This window comes from Lycorma delicatula, chromosome 11 (assembly GCF_047948215.1).
Source record: "Lycorma delicatula isolate Av1 chromosome 11, ASM4794821v1, whole genome shotgun sequence".
In the NCBI taxonomy this organism is placed as follows: Eukaryota; Metazoa; Arthropoda; class Insecta; order Hemiptera; family Fulgoridae; genus Lycorma; species Lycorma delicatula.
Window position 1 is genome coordinate 12,825,985 of NC_134465.1, and position 17,181 is coordinate 12,843,165.

The 17,181-nt window shown below is 29.1% G+C and overlaps 1 protein-coding gene across 1 annotated transcript; it reads left to right on the forward strand.

Annotated features, from left to right (window-relative positions):
• Positions 1–63: 63 nt before the first annotated feature.
• On the forward strand, positions 64–12,264 carry LOC142332464 (epoxide hydrolase 4-like). The gene is made up of 5 exons (XM_075378911.1): positions 64–92; positions 308–420; positions 1,758–1,926; positions 7,485–7,639; positions 11,220–12,264. Exons 1-5 carry the CDS (start codon positions 64–66, stop codon positions 11,537–11,539), a joined length of 786 nt encoding a protein of 261 aa, XP_075235026.1. The 3' UTR covers positions 11,540–12,264.
• Positions 12,265–17,181: the final 4,917 nt, after the last annotated feature.

Genomic DNA, 17,181 nt, shown 5'->3' on the forward strand with positions numbered 1-17,181 from the left:
GATATGTATTATTTGTAAATGAGATGAAATCTTGTACAGACTCAGGTCGACCATTCCTGAGACATGTGGTTAATTGAACTCCAACCACCGAAGTACACCAGTAATCTGTCTAGTATTCAAATCCATATAAAAGCAATTTACTTTACTAGGATTTGAACCTTAGAACCATCGGCTTTGATAATCAGCTGTTAACAACTGATTTGGAAAAATTAATTTTCCATTAGACTAAGTCGTTAGGCCTTTTTTTAAATATTTAACAATGCACAATGGTATTTTTATTAACATTTAATTAAATTTAACTGCATAGGATAATTGCACCAGATCTACGGGGATATGGTGATTCTGAGAAACCAGCTGGAAGAAAGTATTATCAGATAAAATACCTTGTTGAAGATGTAAAAAATCTTATTAATGCTTTAGGTAAATATATATTTTTTATTTATTTTTTTTTTTTGAATTACTATAATATCTAAGTAACATGACAGCACTTATATTACATTTACTGCTAGAATTTAAAAGTTGGATGCTTCTAATAGGATCCTAAAATTATAATTACCTACAAATAACAAGTATTAATGAACAGTAACAGTAATATAAAATTATCGTAACTTAACAAAATGTATAATCAATGTCAGGATGCTTTCATGGTTTTTGTATCAGGTTTGAATCAGATTGTAAATAATTTATAAATAGATTAGAACTAATCAAGAAGGGAATGTAAAAGCTCCCTTATACAAATGAAAAACAACAAATATATTAAAATTCAAATAAAAGCCTGACTTCAAAAATTTGAGTTTATCAATTTTGGCTATATCTTTACTTAAAATATTGCCAGGCTGGAATTAAGAAAGACAATCTGCTATCAGAGTAGCATACTCTGGACCAGAACTTACTCAGGACCAGGGTTAATAAATTGTTGGTAGCTGTTTTTAACCTCATGACTTGTAAAAGTCAATATTTAAATAAGGCTTAAAAAAGACTTCTTTCAACTGACACTTTATCTTCTGACACATATTGTGTCAGATGGCTGAGACCAAGTTTATATATGGCCCATCCACTATAAAGTAAGTACATGACATACAAAAAGCACCAATCTAAGTCTCTCTCTTAATCATGATGTTCATTACATAGCCAGTCCCTACAATGAACAGAGAAAGTTTCGTTCATAGAGCTGAATGTCATATAAATGTCTGTAAAACTTGGCATGTTGATATGCAGCCATACATTTAATTAATGAAGCAGATTACAGGAAATAACTTCTTATCTTACTTTCGTTAGTAAGACATGGGATGCTTATTATTTTTGAGAATGCTTATGTAATTCTCAGAATGAATTGTAACTCACATTAGGTCATCTACAACCATTACGGTTGTAATAATTAACACCTATAACATGTTTGAAAGTATGCTTTTGATTTCTAAATCATTGATTACATATAAAGATGTAATTTACATCTACTTTTAGCAATTTCATAAAACTACATTCTTTGGTTTCTATTTTATTTTAATTAATTAATGAACATAACTTCAGGAAGCAATATTAAAATATTTTGTGTTACTTTTTGGAAAAACTTTTTTTTCTGTTTTATAAAAGCAAAGTTTTTCCTTTTGAGCTTTATTAATAAAACAACAACATAAAAAATTTGTTATATAATGGTCTGTGACATCTAATATTTAATTGTTTTATTTGTGTGTTTTTTGTTTTGTTTTTTTTTTTAGAAACTAATACTAAATATTTTTGTATTTCAATCATTTCAGGACGTGAAAAAACCACAATAGTAGCTCATGATTGGGGTGGCATAATTGCATGGTTCTTTGTCATGATTTACAGTCAAATGGTAGACAGTTATGTAATAATGAATGCACCACATCCCATTATATTTAGAAAATTTATTTCAACTAGTTTTACACAATTAAGGATGTCATGGTAATATAACTAGATGTAATTATATATTAGAATTAATTTTTTTTATTTGCTATTCAACTAGATTGAAGCATGTCTACAATCCTTTCTTTTCCAAAATATTTTTAAAATGGTTTGTTAATATATCTGTATTCCATCTGATATTTTGGATTCTAATCTGCTTCAGATTTGAAATTTTTCAAATACTTTGACTATTTTCTATACCACACTACCACTTTTAACTTTCATGCATATACAGTGAAAAAAAAAATGCTAGTATATTGTATTTTAGCCCCATCCAGAAACCCAAACTTTCATAAAATATTTGATCGGATGGATGCCTAATGGAAAGCTTGAAGCCCTAATATCCATACCACTGTTAATCTCATTTCCAGTTCTGCTTCAGTTAGACAATTTCTCCACATCTCATCTACATTCAGTATCCTTTCTTTCCAGTCCAGAGTGTCTCGTGCATAATGGTTTTCACACTCACTGAATCCATACTAGGGATATGGAAGACTAATAATAGGTAGTATACATTTGAATAGAATAATGGAAATTATGGTAGGCTTATGAGTTAGGCTTTAATATAATTTTTTTAAGTAATTGAAAAAATAATATGGTATTTTTTTTTTATCATTTCAATATAAATTAAAGAAAAAAAAAAGTTGAACTATATAAATTTGTCAACCGTCACTGACTCATTCATTACAGATTATCCAGTTCCTGAATAAGTAAAAAGTTAAAATTTATCAGTTACTCGCAAGTCCAAAAAAAAGTAAAATGAATTTTCGTTATAATATATAAATGTGCCTAAACAGCAACATTTCGTCAAACAAAACACCTAGGTAATTTTGAACCCTAACTTGACTGACTTTATATCTAATGTGGGGGTTTCGACTGTATGGTAATTTGTCTGCTCCCTTCAGAAGCATATACTTTGTCTTGGCACAGAAATTTTTTAAATTTTGATTGTCCATTCAGCCTTCTGCAGCTGACAAGGCCACCTTGTCAGCTGCAGAAGCTGCACTCTTTCTTCCAGTTGTGGTCATTAATTTTTTTTACCATGAACTGAAATAGACAGTCATCGGTGAAAGCCTGGGCCGTGACCCGTTCTGGGAATGTCAGTCTCAGAAATCCGTCAAATATCAGGTTCCACAGCAGGGGATTAGAATGAAACCTTGTGGGCTTCTCCTGGTTACAAATTTTTCCACAACTAGGCATGCGTCTTTGTGAACAGAGCCATGCAGATAGATAAATAGTCTCAGACCACGACCTGCAGGGCTTCAGGAACATTGCGACATTCCAAAACTCATAGAGACTAGAACTCCAACACAAGGAAGGAAGTGATCATATCAATGCTTTCCATTCATATCGATGCTTCCCTGGAGCCGTTCCACAACCAGCCTTACCAGCAACTTACCGAGAGCCAGCAAGAGGCTGATGGGTTGATAACTGCTGACCTCACTAGGATCCCTTCCAGGTTTTAAGAGCACCCTCAACATAACCAGCTTCCAACAAGTGAGAAAGCAACCCCAGGTAAGGCACCCTGAGAACAATCTACCAAGTGACTCTCTTATGACAAGCAAAAGATGGTGAAAAAATCTGGGTCAAGTTGGTCAATCCTAGTAAATTTCTCATTGCCATTAGAGAAATCACCCAGTCTGTATCAACAGAATCCACAGCCTGCATGTCAGGAAAGGGTGTCCACCCACCCTAACGCCGATTCTGCTTCACCCTTCAGAGCATCTGGAAATAGAGTAAACAGAAATGCCTGGTAAGTTGCCACAGGTATTAAAATGTGGTCTTGGCCACCAAACCCACATCAGACACTAGACAGAATGTGCAATGGCTTTGGCCGGTAATATGATTTCACAAGCTGCCAGGGGCTGCCTACCCTGCATCTCACGCATGTAGTCAACATTTGATTATATACATTTGGCACATGTCTTGCCAACATTTGAGTTTGGCTTCCTTGATGGCATGAACATATTTTCCATGTACTTGCTGGTACATCTACCATGCGCTTGTGGTATTCCACAACCACATCATTGATGCTACTGCAGCGATGGTACTGTTTCCTAACCAGATGTAACCCTTGCACACAGCATGCTAAGGTCAGAGGACACCACTTTTTTCTAAGTCTCACTGCGAATAGCAGACGGTCCCTCAGATCATGTGAGCATCATATGATCCTTGGATCATATGATGTTTGATTCTAGCGTATCAAATATAAACCACCAGTAATTAGATAAGTTAAACTTACCATATTAATATCCAATAGTTGATATTCACAACCAAATTGACAAATTATAAAATGAATAGGTTTTAATGTATTTATAGAATTCAATACCAACTGAAGATCCTGCAAAAATCGTATTGGATATTAATATGGTAAGTTTAACACTACCATCCATTCCCTGAAATGTGAATTTAGAAGTGGTCATCCAGACACAAAATGATTAAAATAAGCCTAAAAATTTGTTATAAAGAGTTTAAGCAAAACATTATTAAATATTGTATTTATTTATCATTAAGTTATCAGTCATTTGACTGATTTGATATGATCCTCTTCCTTGTTTTAGTTCAGTGGTAATTTTTTAATAACATAATTAAGTATAGTATTAATCAGTCACTAACTTGAAAGCATAAAATTTGATTCATAATTCCCTACAATGAAAAATTTGAACTAAAAATATAAGGTCTGTGTAGTGTTCTATATTTAATTAAAACGGTACTCATTTATGAAATGAAATCTCATTTATCTCTGAAATTATAGCAGTTTTAAAGGAAATCAATTGATTTCCTTTAAACAGGTTGTGAAGATGCTTTATGAAAATGGAGTCCTTTGTAGAGTGATTTATTGCAACTGTTACAGAATTTCATGAAATACGCATAGATTGAAACTATAATTATACAGAAAAAAGGTTTAAAGTTTATAATATGGGGTAAACCTTAATATTTCTCAATAAATTGTTAATAAGATAGATATGTTATATTGAATATAAGCATTTTCTTTTTGTAGTAAATACACCCTAACAATCTGACTTGAATGTTTAGAAGATTCTAACAAAGTTTCTCTTCTCTCCTCTCATTCATCTTAAGATCTCTCTATTACATACTTTATCAACCCATCTAATTTTCAATTACTACTTCCTGTAACACCACATTACACGTCTTTTTCTTTTTGTTTTTCCTATTGACCAGGGTCTTCCAACCATTAAATACTATATTATATATAACATTTTTAAGAATTCTTTCTAATCCATTGATGTATTGCGTCTAACTGCTGCGTCCAGGTGCAAAGCCTCTTTTCTTTATTACAGAAAAATATCTTCTTTCAAATAGTTCTTAAAGTTGGTACAATATAGTTTGTTCTTGCACACTAGCCGAGCCTGCAAATACAATATTTTGCTAAGGAATCAAATTAGTTTTTTTAACTTATTCTGTAACATAATTTATGGAATATACATTTTGTCTAATCTTTTGAGTCAGAGAACCTATTTTAAAAAGTAAAAATTTGAAACTCATATGCAAAATGTTTCTAAAATGGCAGGATGGCTATACTGTTTCAGATACTGCTTTTAAAACCAAACAAAAAATATCCTTAGGAAAAATGGCAGTTTCTCCTTCATTCTCTCCCTGTCCGTCATTTTATTATTTTTATATAAAAATTTATATCTCAAGATCGGATAGAGGAACACATTAGTGATATGGTAAACGTCTTGGTAATAGTTATAAAATTAGCAAAAAATTATGACTTATATACCTTTGCAATTTACAAAATGGCAGCCGTGTTTATTTTTCAATCCCATATTTCTCCATAAATATTAGTTTTATCAAAATTTGGTAAAATATAAAGCCTTTTATTTTGAAGAAAATGAAGTTTTATGTTTTAAAATGTGATAACAAATAGTCAAGATATGGCGAAAATTGATGTATTTAAATTAATGTTGTAATTTTCATGAGCTCCACTTTGCATTCAATTTGATTAAATATTAATTGTTTTTATTTATTGTTAACTCTAGTATCAAATTAGTATCAAATTAAGTAATAATTTTCTCACAATAAAATTTAATATTAAATAATTTGATACTAATTTACAATACTAGAATTAACAATAAATAAAAAGAATATTTAATCAAATTGAACACAAAGTGGAGGACACTAAAACAGACACAAAATTACAACATTAATTTCCCACCATAACTCGGCTCTTTGTTAACCGATCTAAAAAAAAAAATAATGTCATTTTGTTGAAAATAAAAAGCTTAATATTTTAGCAGAAACATACATTTTGAAAAAACTAATATTTATGGAGATATAACGGATTGAAAATAAACATGGCCACCATTTTGTAATTTGCGACTGTATTTAAGTCATGATTTTTTGTTAGTTTAAAAATTTATTCGAACTTTAAACTATTTGAACTTGAGATACAAATTTTAATATAAAAATAATAAAATGGTGGACACAGGGAGAACGAAGGAGAAATTGCCATTTTTCCTAAGGATATTTTTTGTTTAGTTTTACAAGTAGAATCCGAAAAAGTACAGCCAGCCCATCATTTTAGAAACACTGTATATATAAAGTTGAAGATTTTCCTCTTTTCACATACCTAAACCTTCCTTAAGAAATGTTCTATAGAAAGGTGAAAACCACATCAGAATCTTTCCCACCAGTTCTCCATATTTTAAAATAATTGTTAAGAGACTTGAGTTTTGTCTGCATTAAAGCTTTTCTTGTTTATGCAAATCGCTTTTGATTTCTGCTTTACTTCGATCCTTGTTATTTTTAATAACTGATTAACAAAATTGTAATTTCTATTGTAAGATAAATATATTATATTTATCTTAACATATAATTCATCATGTTGCTTTTCATCATATTAAATTACTTTTATATTATTCTTGTTTATTTTCATACTGAATTTCTTTATTAGCATTAAATCAATGCCATCTAGTATTTCTTCAGACTCATTTTTTATTTCTACCAAAAAACATAGTCATGAGAAAATCTGAACAGCTTTTTTTGTCTTCAGATAACTATTGCAATCTTAAATTTGTCCTTCAATTCCTGTGCCACTTCTTTTACATATAAAGTTAGAAATCAAAGGGTTCAGAATAACATCCCTGACATACTTCTTCTTAATCAAAGATTCCCTTTATCTTTTACTCTGTTCCAGGTCTACCCGTTTCTTATACAGATAACATTCAAGTCTTCTTTCTCGTTATTTCAGTTTAATTTCCTTAAAGTTTTAAAAATTTTCCTAAAATCATTTATCAGATGCCTTCACTTAAGGAAATAATCAACAAATAAGAAAGTTTTACACTTTTAAATTATATATTTGTAAAGATTTCTTTATAAATACATCCTCCCATTCAAAAAAAAAAAATGTGTTTAATTTATAAAGATTCTTAGAATATCGACCAGACTATTTAAATTGTTAAGTTATTCTATACCAACTAAAAAAATTACATTATAATTAGAATAAAACCTATAAGTTTTAAGACATAAATATAAAACAAATTATTTTAACAGCAATTTAGATTACATGAAAATAATTTTATTATTGTTTACAGGTACTTTTTTTTCTTTCAAATACCATATTTGCCAGAGTTATTTATACAGTTGAGAGATTTAAGATTTCTAAATGTAATATTCTATACTAAGAAAAAAGTGTCACCATACAATGAAGAGGATAAAGAAGCTTACCGTTTTACTTTTGCTAAACCTGGTAATAATTTATTTTTATTATTCATATGAGGGATGGCGGAAATGTAACACACACTCGTAAATAAAAAGAAATAGTCAAATGGAACAATTATGGCTTAAAATCACATTTCATTTGCTACAAAAACTTACATTTATTTTTCTAAACAATCACCACTTACAACTACACATTTCTCCCAATGGTGAACTAGTTTGCTCATTTTGTCAATGAAGAATGCTGGAAGTCTTTCCTTGATCCATGACTCATCTTCGATGATGAAATGAATAATATTTCTCTTTAATTGCAGAAATAAGAAAGATCATGAGGAAAGAAATCTGCTGAGTATGGATAGAAAGGAATAGGTTCAAATTTTAGCTTCACAAGAATCTTGACTGTTGAGTGTGTTGTGTTTGACCAAGCAGTGTTGTATTGTAGTATTATTGCTTCTGTGGTCTCCTAAAGGGTCTTAATGTCATAATCTATTGAAGGGAATTTACTTTCAAACTGGTTTCCAAATAGTAACAGTAAGTAAGTCACATACACATGTTCAGAATTTACAAAATTTTATTGCAGAGGATTATGTTTTGAATTGTTTTATTGTGGTGAACCAGAATGCCAGTATTCCATATGCTCTGCTGTTTTTCTTCTGGGTTATAAAGATGTACCCAAGTTTCATTTCCCATTACAATATTGAAAAGGAAGTCATGATATTTTTCAGAAACGGTTCTTAACATTCCTTTTGTTGTTTGTTCCTTTCTATGAGTTTGCATCATTTTAAATTCATTTATTCACCTTTTTTTGGTGTTTCTCATCAGTCATAAAAACTAATGGACCATGGTGAGGTTCATCCTCCATATTCGCTTTATCAGCTTTTAATGTACAAAATTCTACTATTCGCCTGCTGAAAGACTTCAGTCAACAGTTTCATCAATGTAAATAGATGACAATGAATGTCACTAATGTTCATTTTTTCTGCCATTAAAAATTCATTCTCTACATATTAGGATGCATTAACATAGCAGGTATACTTGATTCTATAATAATGGTGACTGACAGAATATGAGGACATAAGTAAACAAGTTTTGTAATGATAGCAGGGGAATGAAACTAAAAGATGGCAACACCTGCGTCACTTTATATGAAATTTTGTTCTTCTGATACATTCCAGTGTGCATTTCATTTCAGATGCCGCTCATACTTGTTAAACTTTGTCACAATTGAATACTGAATACTGTATTGGACTAAGCTTTGTTTGCATGGGAGGAATATGGTTTATGATCTGGCATGAATAAAAGATGTTCTTATGTTCTTATTAAAAATATCAGCATTAACAAATCTTATTTTTTATATTGTACATTTAGAAAGTTGATTCAGTTCTGACATATGAGTACTGATTATAAAACAATATACATAATGCATGTCTTACTAAAAATAATTAATTGCAGTTAATGAAGTAAATTATTTTTTAATTGTATTTTAAAATAGGCAAGGTAACTCATTATCTGATTCCTGTTTATTGCCATTATTACTATTACTGAGGTCAGACAAAACCAAAAAACCAAAGAATGTAATATTGTAATGTCGTGTAACAATTCAGTTAACTTTTCAGTTTTTTATTTTTAATTTTTCAGTTAACTTATTTTTATATTTCATATTTAAATTTTACACTTTTTAATATTTAAATTAACAATAATGTCATATAATAATGGTCATAATGTTAGACTAACAGTATTTTGATAAACAATTATTTGAGACGCATGTATTTGGTTTGTAATCAATTCTGTCATAACATTACACCTCTGAAAGTTTTTAGATATTATTCAATACTAGTTGTAGAGCACATGATTAACAATAGATAGTATATACGCTCAAACTTTAGTGAAAACGGAAAATATTGCTATTGTGATAATGTGATTTTGGGTAAATTAAAGAAAGAATAAAGTGATAAGAAATCTGAACTTGGTATAGATGATGATAGGGTTACTTTCTACAAGGAATTACAAAATATTACTAAATTATTTTCAATTCTTTTTTAATTTTTCAAAAAATGTATTTAATATCTTATTTACAGCTGTACTTTGTATTATCTGAATTCAAAAAAGAAGTTTCAAAATTAAATTCTATTTGAGAATTATGCTTTTAAGTAAATTATCAGTTTTTAGAAAAAAAATACACCCAAAGAGTAAATAACTCCATTTCCAATTTTTAACTGTTTCTTTATTTTAACAATTAGTTAAAGTTTTTTTAACAGGAGGCGTAACATTGTTTTTACTAAAAAACAGGACAATATTTCTTTATACATTTATCAGAATTATCTAAAAGTGTTTTTTTACTCACATATTTTAAGCTTTCCCTACTGTGGAGATTCTGCTGTAGATTATGCTCCATTCACTTCTCAATTTTTTAATGAAGACTTCACCTTCATTACAGTAAAAGTCAGCTCATTTTGTTGTTTTATCTAGTGACTTTTGACTTACTTTTGTTTTTCTTGATGGTCATTAAAAGAACAGTAAATAGACAAAATAATTCATTCCATAGATAACTAAAATATATCCTAAATGATAGTAACAGTTTAAAAATGTGTGGTAGGTGTCATAATCATGTGTAATGGTTGTAGGTAATCTGACATGTGATAAAATCAGTCACAAAACTGACATGCCACTCTCAAGATATCAAACTCTAATTTTAGGTTTACTAGTGCATGGTTACCTGCAAAGCGATTTCCTGTTGCCTTTTTTAATAAGTTTATATACTGTTGCATACCAGCATTTCAAGCTTTTTGAAACGCTGGTGATGTTCAACCCTATAAGTCTATAATTGAAATCTTCACTTCATTTACATCAAGGACTAACAGTGTAGTGAACACTATTACTCTCATAATTCTGACTCTAGTTTTCATATATCACAGCCATAAAAAAGTTTGGAACAAATAATGTGTGAAGTACTAATATATAATGTATAAAAAATAACCCAATCAATTATACTTCATCATCCCCCATTCATACCATTAGAACACCCAAAAGCCTTTCTTTATATAGTGCGCTTACTTTTGGGAAAGAAAACTTTATTCATAAACTTAAACAGAAAATTTATTATACAGAATGGTTTTTGATAACTAAACAAATGAGATGGGATTTGCTAATATAGGAGATAGAAATCAATTGATAAATATTTCTCTAAGGTTTTGTTTTGAATCTTAATTGACTTGTCAAAAAAATCTATTTATTTTGACACTTGACGGTCTCACATGTATAACGGAGACATATATTTGTACCAGCATAATTGTTGAACTAATGGGGCTGACATACATTCTATAATTTCTCAATGTCATTTGAGTGGGAGGTGATGAATTCCAGTTGGACACTTTCCAATACTCATAAACTTACTAAAAATACTCAGAGATGTCACCTTTCAAAAGCACGTAAGTGTTAACAAATATGATTAATATTACCAAAGTTATACGATCCTAAAGCCATCCTACTGGGAAAATACAAAGAAATATTTTCCTCAATCCCAATATTACACAATTGTGTATCAGTTGCAATTAAATGAGAAAATTAAAATAAAAAATGTATAAAGTTATTAACTTGTTTTCTTTTTTCAGGAGCACTGACACCACCAATAAATTACTACAGAGCAAATTTAATGCTAAATTTAATGCCAGATAAAAACTTTTTAAAATCCATACCAAAAGATGATAAAAATTTACCGCCAGGATTATTATTATTTGGTGAAAAAGATATAGCAATACATGTGGATAGTATTATAGGTACTGACCGTATAATACCAAATCTCTCAATTGAAATAATAAAAGATGCAACACATTTTGTACAACAAGATGATCCTGATGCTGTTAACCAGTTAATGCAAGATTTTTTCGTTAAACTTCCAAAATTAAAAAAAGAAATAGAAGCCAGAGAGTAAATGATTAGAATAATATAAAAAATCATTACTATACATATTTTATTAATAATAATAATTATTATTTTTAATTAAAATGTCAGATCTACTGTTTTATATCTAAATACAATTAATTGTTAGCCAAAGATTATTAATGGTAGAAGATTATATAATGGTACTGCATTATCATATTAATTTTGTCTTTGTGTTCCTTGTACTCTCCTTCTAACAGGCTGAACAATATTGATGAACTTGAATTATGGTTTCTAGCTACATAGATTATCTTCTAATCTTCATTTAACTCTGAACAAATGTTTACTTTATTTTTGATTGCAAATAGCAAAAGTTTTAAATTAAATTATAAACTTAAAAAATTAAGAAATGTTAATAACAAAAAGAAAAATGTAATGCAGTCAATTAATAAAAAGAAATTTTGTATAAACTTCCAAAGTTACAATAGGTTAATTTATTTTTTACTACATGGTATACTTATAAAATAAAGAATTAAGAAAGTGTTTGTTATTTTATTACTATACTTTTAAAGAAATGTAACCTTTTAATTGTTGTATATTTATTTGTTTTTAATTAAAATATATGATTAAGTACTTATTTAAATATTTATAATATAAATTACAATTTTATATTTAAATCATTAGGTTAAATCGCTTTTTAGTTACGATAAAATATTATAATATTATAACATAATTTATATTCTTTTTGTTACAATAAAACATTATTAAATCAGTATATATGATCTTGTATTATTTCATATACACTAGGCTCTTCTTCAGTGAGATGTGTGGTTACTTGAAATCCAACCAACAAAAAAATCACCATTATCCACGATCTAGTATTCAAATCCATATAAAAGAAAAACTGCCTTTACTAGGATTTGAACTTAGAATTCTCGACTTCAAAACCAGCTGATTTGCGATGACAAGTTAACCACTAGACCGGCCTGGTTGGATTATAAATTAGACCTAGTAACTAATTATATTCTCTGATTATAATTACTAGCAAAAACGTATTAGTTCTTTGACATTTTGATTCATACTTCCTATTATGACATTATTTTGATGATGTACATAATTATGTTGTTTTTTTTTGTATAGCTTGGCGCTAGATAAAAAAAGCTTTCTTTGGCGTACAGTTTGTGAAATTGTAGAAAAACAATTACTTGAAAAATTATTATAATTAACTAAAGCAAAATGAAAGAGTTTGTTTGACATTACAGAGTTTGTGTATTGGATTAAGCAAATTCCAACATTTTTGTGGGTTGCAAATAACTCCCAAATCATCATTTTATCAGTCTATTTCATCATGATTTCAAAAAATTGAAATACACTGCTGCGTTGAGAAAGACAATTTTGAAGGCAAGGCTCAATAAAAATTAAATATGTTCAAAAAACCATATTACCAGTTATACTTTGATCTATTAAAACATATTAAAGCAGCCTAATCATTAGAGACCGGATTATATGTAACATATAAAGCTTGAAATATGCTTAAAATATGCAACTAAATAAAAAAATAGTAATTTTTATTTCAAAATCAGCATACACTTAAAAAGTAGTTGAATAACATATCGATAAATTTGATAATTAAAAATTATTTAACATTTTGTTACTTTTGTAAATGTAAACAACCAGTTACTGTTCCAAATGTTCAGTAGTAACATTGTGCCTTCGACCACTTCAAAATATTTTTATAAATGGAAAAGAATCATTCCACATCCACTGAGGTAACTGGGCAGTATTTGAATTTAGGTGCTATGTTAGCACTTATTGTTTCTAGCAAAAGTTCACCCGTCCCATTAATAAAACTATCAATTTAACACAAAGGTTCAAAATCTTTGTGTTTACAAGGAAAACCAAGGAAAAGTTTACAAGGGAATACCTCTGGCAATGTGGAGTTCATTTTGCAGATTTTATTCATTAATTGAATAAATTCAGTCAACGCTAAACTTGCGTTTCAAGTTTTTTAATACTAGCAGGTATGTGGAAAAAATGAGTGCTAATCACAGCTATGTTTTTTTTATACTAGAATCGTTAAATGCTTCCTTGAACTGACAACTGTCAAAGCCTCTGCACCAACAAAGTCTTTACAACACCTTTGATGGCCTTGAAATGTTGATTGTAAAACACTACAGCTTCAATCCATGTTTCCCGAGTTAACTACTGGTTCGAAAGGTAAAGGCACATTTCGCAGTTTTTTTTTTTATAGACCGTATTGCAAGCTGGTGTCTTAAGAAACTCTTTCTTTGTTGATAAAACCAGTTTATTTACATTCCCAAATGTGGATTGGGTGAAGAGAGGGGGGAGGGGGAAGAGAGAGTGATGTAAAGAGCTTGAGCATTAGAGAAATAGATTTTAGGAAATTAAATAAATTTTGCCAAAATATCAATAGTTTTAATGACACAAGTCATATAACGTGCACAGTCGAGAATATGACACACAATAACAATAATCCGAAGGGCATTCTGAACATTACATGAGATGATATGAAGAATCCATGCCTTAATCTGGTATATTCAAACGATAAACTACCACTTCCTAACAACAATCATCTTAATGACTATCATGGGATTACGTAGCGCATTTTAACAAAAAATGTTTCAAAAAGCAGGCTTAATCAGAACAGATGACCTACAAAATTTAGCGAATTCTAAACTTCCTTAGTAATTACATCAGCTTTTGCCTGAGTTTCCTAAAGGGAACCTACCTACATATAGTGAATTTATTTATAGTAAATAAACCTCCAGTCGAGTAATAAAAATAAACTAAATAATTTGAAAAAAATTTTGTATATACAAAAGTTACATTGATAATTATGTTACTTCTTGACATTGAATTTGGGAGCAAACTGTCATACTATGACCTCAGCTTGTCTATTCCCTGCTCAAAGTACAGTGCCACCAAGTACCTACCTTTGTCTTTATACAAGAGTTCATCATTGTTTTTTAAGTGTTATGTAGCTTATCAATTCCTCAATTCTTAGAACATATGAAAATCAGATGGTGCCAAATCAGAGCTGTAAGTGGGATAGCAAAAAATCTGCCACTATTAACTTGTTTAGCATACCATTAATGCTAACGATGTGAGGCTATGCATTGTCATAAAAAAAAAACTAATCCCTTGCCATATTCTGTATCGTTCTCCTAAGCTATTCAACATTTCACAAAAACTGTGAATGAGTATTATCAATCCAGGTTCATAAATTCTGCCAACAAAATTTCTTTTCGATCCCAAACATGGTAGCCATCATTTTATCTTTGTTAGAATTTGTTTTTTTATTATCTGCTTGTTGAGTGAGTGGTGTGTACATCACTCTTTAAACTCTTGTCTCAAAAACTATGAACCGAATCTAATGTCTCATCCCCCAGTAATAATATTTTTTAAGATATAACTTTGGAATTAATTAACTTTGGAAGCTTGGGAATTATTAAAATATTATTTTATTCATATAAAATCATAATTAACTTATCAGTAAAAAAAAAATGTAGTTATTAATTATAGATTAACATATATTCTACATGTTTTTTTTTTTTTTTTTTTTTCAACGTGTATTACAATATTATAAAGGCATAAATTAACAATTACAATAATCTGACTAGAATTAGAAATTTTAAGAGTACAAAAATTTAACGTAACTCATACTTTATGTCAGATACAATATATAATATTAGTTAGCAATAAATTACTTGAAAACTAATAAAAATGTATTATTTTTTAGTTTACAACAGTTAAAATTAATATCTAAAATAAAAAAAACAATAATATTATTATGATATTCTTCTTGTTAACTAAAGTCATTAACCGAGGTGGAAGATTAGTAATTATTTAACAATGATATAGAAATAAAGAAATCATTTTTTTGGTAAATTATGTAATATGAAAATAACTGAACACAAAAGCGATAAGTTATTTTTGTAATATTGGAAGTCATTTCTGTGTTTAAAATTTAATAATACTTAACCTCCATCCATAATTATAAGTTCCAATGCAAAATCATTTCCAGGGATTTTCATACCATTTTAATTTAAGAAAACCTCACTTGCTATTTCTTATTTCAAAATATCACTATTTATTATGGGGGGGTAATTATTTTATTTTATGGGGGGTAAGGAACAGGTATGTAGTTCAGTAGTACTCCTTACCTTGCATTATTGTTAATTTTTTACGGCAACTGCTATTTAACATTGCTGATATAAATATTTACATCCTGTATGAGTACAAATATCAAATAAAGGTGCATCAATGAACTTTTCTCTCTTTAAGTGAACCATTTTTCTTCTTCTGACACATATTTATCAGAGATAAACTCTCAAATAAAAACATAATACAAAGGTTAAAAAAGCTGATAACAAAAATGTAGTGCTTTCCTGGCATCAGGTATTTATTCTTATGTAGTGGAAACATAATGATACATGAAAAAGTTACCTAAGATTTCTTTTTTAAGTTTATAGTAAAATTATCATTATATGTTTAAAGAAAATTTAAAAAAAGTTTCAATTTGGGGGAAAATTATTTTAAAAAATAAGAAAGTATGCATGCATGTACTAAACTTAATATAAAGTGGGTTATGTTTGCAAAATTTTGAGAAAATTGGCCCCAAAAAATTATCTACCCCATCCCCAGGAGATATTGACCCCAAAATTTAACAACAAATTGCCCCATATACACGAGTCTCTGTACAAAATTTCATCGAAGTCGGTTTATCCAGTCAAAAGTTCTTGCAACATAGCCCTTAAGTTATGATGCCAGGAAAGTAAAAATATTAAGTTTAAGATTTTTAATTACAGGTTATTAAATTTTCTTAAGGTTAAATTAAAAAAAAAAATAACTCCATATTTTACTTTTTGTGAAAATATCTGAAATATTTTTTTGTAATCAAACTAAATTTATTTAATAAAACATTTTAAAATCCCGTAATGCTGTCATTCATTTTTGTATCTATATAATTGTCTGGTTTAATAGTTAATTATATACTCTGATATCAGTTGACAGTTCAACTGATTATTTTTTTTGGCAGTTATGATCTAAATGAATTAAAACATAATTTTTAAAACATTATATTAAATAAATTTATTAAGATGTCCAAAAAAAATAACTTTATTTGATTATTTTTATACCTGCGTATTTCTGATGATAAAAGTGTCTCACTATGGTGAAACTGTTATATAATCAATGTGTTTTCCCCCTCTTAAACCACTTATTTTCAGTAAAATCAAACAAAATTTATGTATTGTTTTATATACAGATGGGAAATGACTGTATATGATATCTAAGAAACACACCTGATTAATATTTCAATAGAAAAATCTGTGCATTCATATTAGATTTTTTTTCAGTTCATATGACTCTCCTGTCATACATAGCAACTACAACAGCTCTTTGGAATGCATTCAGCAGTTACTCGAAGTCTGTCATATGGGCTAAAAATACTGAGAAGAGAGATTGGTTTTTAAACAGCAGCCCCAGCTGAAAGGGCTGGCATACCTTGGTAATGTCTGTTCCAAAGAACAGCTCGGAACTCAAAAGTAGGAAGCTCAAATAACATCGGACCCGACATCTTTGGGGGGAGTTAAAACCATAGTCCTGGTGGGGAGTACTATCTCTGGGTATTCCTTATTTGAGGCAAAAGCATTTCAAGACCATAATCCTGGT

Coding starts and splice junctions, on each gene's coding strand:
- LOC142332464 (XM_075378911.1), top strand. CDS start 64: ATGTGGTTAATTGAACTCCAACCACCGAA. Junction 93..307: donor ATTGAACTCCAACCACCGAA/GTACACCAGTAA, acceptor TTAACTGCATAG/GATAATTGCACCAGATCTAC. Junction 1,927..7,484: donor ACACAATTAAGGATGTCATG/GTAATATAACTA, acceptor TATTGTTTACAG/GTACTTTTTTTTCTTTCAAA.